Source organism: Berghia stephanieae, chromosome 10 (genome assembly GCF_034508935.2).
Source record: "Berghia stephanieae isolate SIO BIC M18660-M18661 chromosome 10, UCSD_Bste_1.3, whole genome shotgun sequence".
NCBI classification, from domain to species: domain Eukaryota; kingdom Metazoa; phylum Mollusca; class Gastropoda; order Nudibranchia; family Aeolidiidae; genus Berghia; species Berghia stephanieae.
The window spans coordinates 17,840,775-17,843,274 of NC_088369.1; the positions used below are offsets into that span (position 1 = coordinate 17,840,775).

Below are 2,500 nucleotides of genomic sequence, written 5' to 3' on the forward strand. Positions count from 1 at the left end.
ATAAATCAAATCCTTAAATAATTCGAACAGATTTCCGACTATGGCGCTTTTGTCCTTCTGTTGGAAGACAACAATGAACTGTTTATTGGTTTGGGAGGTGAACAACATAATATTTCATGCGTGAAACTTGTTGAAAAAATCATAATTGTCTTTAGTTATCCTTACGTTTTTGCGTAACCTAAATTACCATCATTGGTAAGAAAGTCTTTGTGGAAAGTTGGATCAGCTGTGCAAATTCAAGCATGGCTGGTTATAATAATATATTAACAAAATAATAGTGCTCAATATTTTGATAAAAGGAGATATTTATAGAATATTTCAATTATAATTGTGACCAACTTCTACAATATTGTTTTGAGTGTTCGCTCTCATCAGGAAGTGATGAGAGCGAATGATCAAAACAATATTAATATATATATATATATATATATATATATATATATATATATATATATATATATATATAAAGAGAGAGAGAGAGACAGAAAGAGAGAGAAAGAAAGAAAGAAAGAGAGAGAGAGAGAGAGAGAGAGTGTGTGTGTTTGTGTGTGTGTGAGAGAGAGAGAGAGAGAAAGAAAGAGACACACACACACACAGATAGAGAGAGAGTGTGTGTGTGTGTGTGTGTGTGTGTGAGAGAGAGAGAGAGAGAGAGAGAGAGAGAGAGATACCCAAATGAACTATGACTACATTCCCATTCGAATGCACGATATCCTTACACAATTTGGCTTGGAGAAGCATCAGTTCTGCTATTCGAGTTCTCATTGATAGTGTAGGCTTCTTCTTCTTCTTCTTCTTCTTCTTCTTCTTCTTCTTCTTCTTCTTCTTCTTCTTCTTCTTCTTCTTCTTCTTCTTCTTCTTCTTCTTCTTCTTCTTCTTCTTTGTCTTCTTCTTCTTCTTTTCTTCTTTCTTCTTCTTCTTCTTCTTCTTCTTCTTCTTCTTCTTCTTCTTCTTCTTCTTCTTCTTCTTCTTCTTCTTCTTCTTCTTCTTCTTCTTCTACTACTACTACTACTTCTTCTTCTTCTTCTCATCCTCCTCCTCCCCCTCCTCCTCCTCCCCTTCCTCCTCCTACTCCCCTCCTCCTCCTACTCCTCCTACCCCTCCTTCCCCCTCTCCTACTCCCCCTCCTACCCCTATTCTTACTACTCCTCCAAAACTGCCGTTACAGAGATGCTAAGTCACACTTTTTGTCCTTCTTTGTTCACCTACTTAATCCTCATGGAGCCATTGGGCGGTAAGGCAGTCCTGCCAACCACTATGAAAATTTCGTAGAAATACGAATTTGTGGGTCCTTATAATGGACAATTCTGTAAAGATCTTTAATTCTATAAATTTGTTGAAAACGAAGTTTTGTGATCATAGATAGTATATAAAGGATTTTAAAGCATTAATTTAATGTATTTAATATGAAATTTCTCATTTTTAAGGGTAGTTATAATGTCTATTGAGTTACTACCCCTGAAAACTACAATTTGTTTCTAATTTCAAGTAGACCGATCTGCTTAAAGTTAAAGCATCCGCCTCGAACCTCCATTACTGCCAGCCGGCAGACATAATAATTTATTTGACTGTTGCTAAATTTTTATTTTCTTCCTTTTTTTTTTTTTTTCTTCTTCTTCTTTCAAGGAGAGACGCAGCAGTCAAAAGATCACGACCACCCACTCCGCCATCTCGGCGTTCGGCGATGACATTGCAGATGATGCCTACTCCGTGTCTGAAATGTCCCATTACAACGACGAGAAGAAGGGCAAGCGAGGGAGCAAGAAGACCAGTCACAGGAAGAGTTCTGGCGATGACCCCTTGCGGTTTGCCGGAAAGTCTAAGTTGAACACTTTAGAGAGACAGGTGAATTGGTTGTCTGTCTGTTTGTTTGTTTGTTTGTTTGTTTATCTGTCTGTTTGTTTGTTTGTTTGTTTGCTTGTTTTATTGTTTTTTTTTTGTTTATTTATTTTACCACAAGTTGAACATTTTAGAGAGACATGTGAATTGTCTGTTTGTCTGTTTGTTTGTTTGTTTGTTTGTTTGTTTGTTTGTTTTACCACGAGTTGAACACTTTAGAGAGACAGGTAAATTGTTTGTTTGTTTGTTTGTTTGTTTTACCACAAGTTGAACACTTTAGAGAGATTGTCTGTTTGTTTGTTTGTTTGTTTGTTTGTTTTACCACAAGATGAACAATTTAGAGAGACAGGTAAATTGTTTGTCTGTTTGTTTGTCTGTTTCTTTGTTTTACCACGAGTTGAACACTTTAGAGAGACAGGTAAATTGTTTGTTTGTTTGTTTGTCTGTTTGTTTGTTTGTTTGTCTGTTTGTTTGTCTGTTTGTTTGTTTGTTTGTTTGTCTGTTTGTTTGTTTGTTTGTCTGTTTGTTTGTTTGTTTGTTTGTCTGTCTGTTTGTTTGTTTGTCTGTTTGTTTGTTTGTCTGTCTGTTTGTTTGTTTGTTTGTCTGTTTGTTTGTTTGCCTGTTTGTTTGTTTGTTTGTCTGTTTGTTTGTTTCTTTGTTT

The 2,500-nt window shown here is 35.8% G+C and overlaps 1 protein-coding gene across 1 annotated transcript in view; it reads left to right on the plus strand.

The window, feature by feature from the left end:
• Nucleotides 1–2,500, plus strand: part of LOC144980602 (myosin-VIIa-like) — a 70,365-nt gene that overhangs the window by 17,553 nt on the left and 50,312 nt on the right. The window contains exon 2 of the mRNA XM_078928282.1: nucleotides 1,627–1,845. Within this exon, the coding sequence (XP_078784408.1) occupies nucleotides 1,627–1,845 (219 nt within the window). The remainder of the gene's footprint in view (nucleotides 1–1,626; nucleotides 1,846–2,500) is intronic.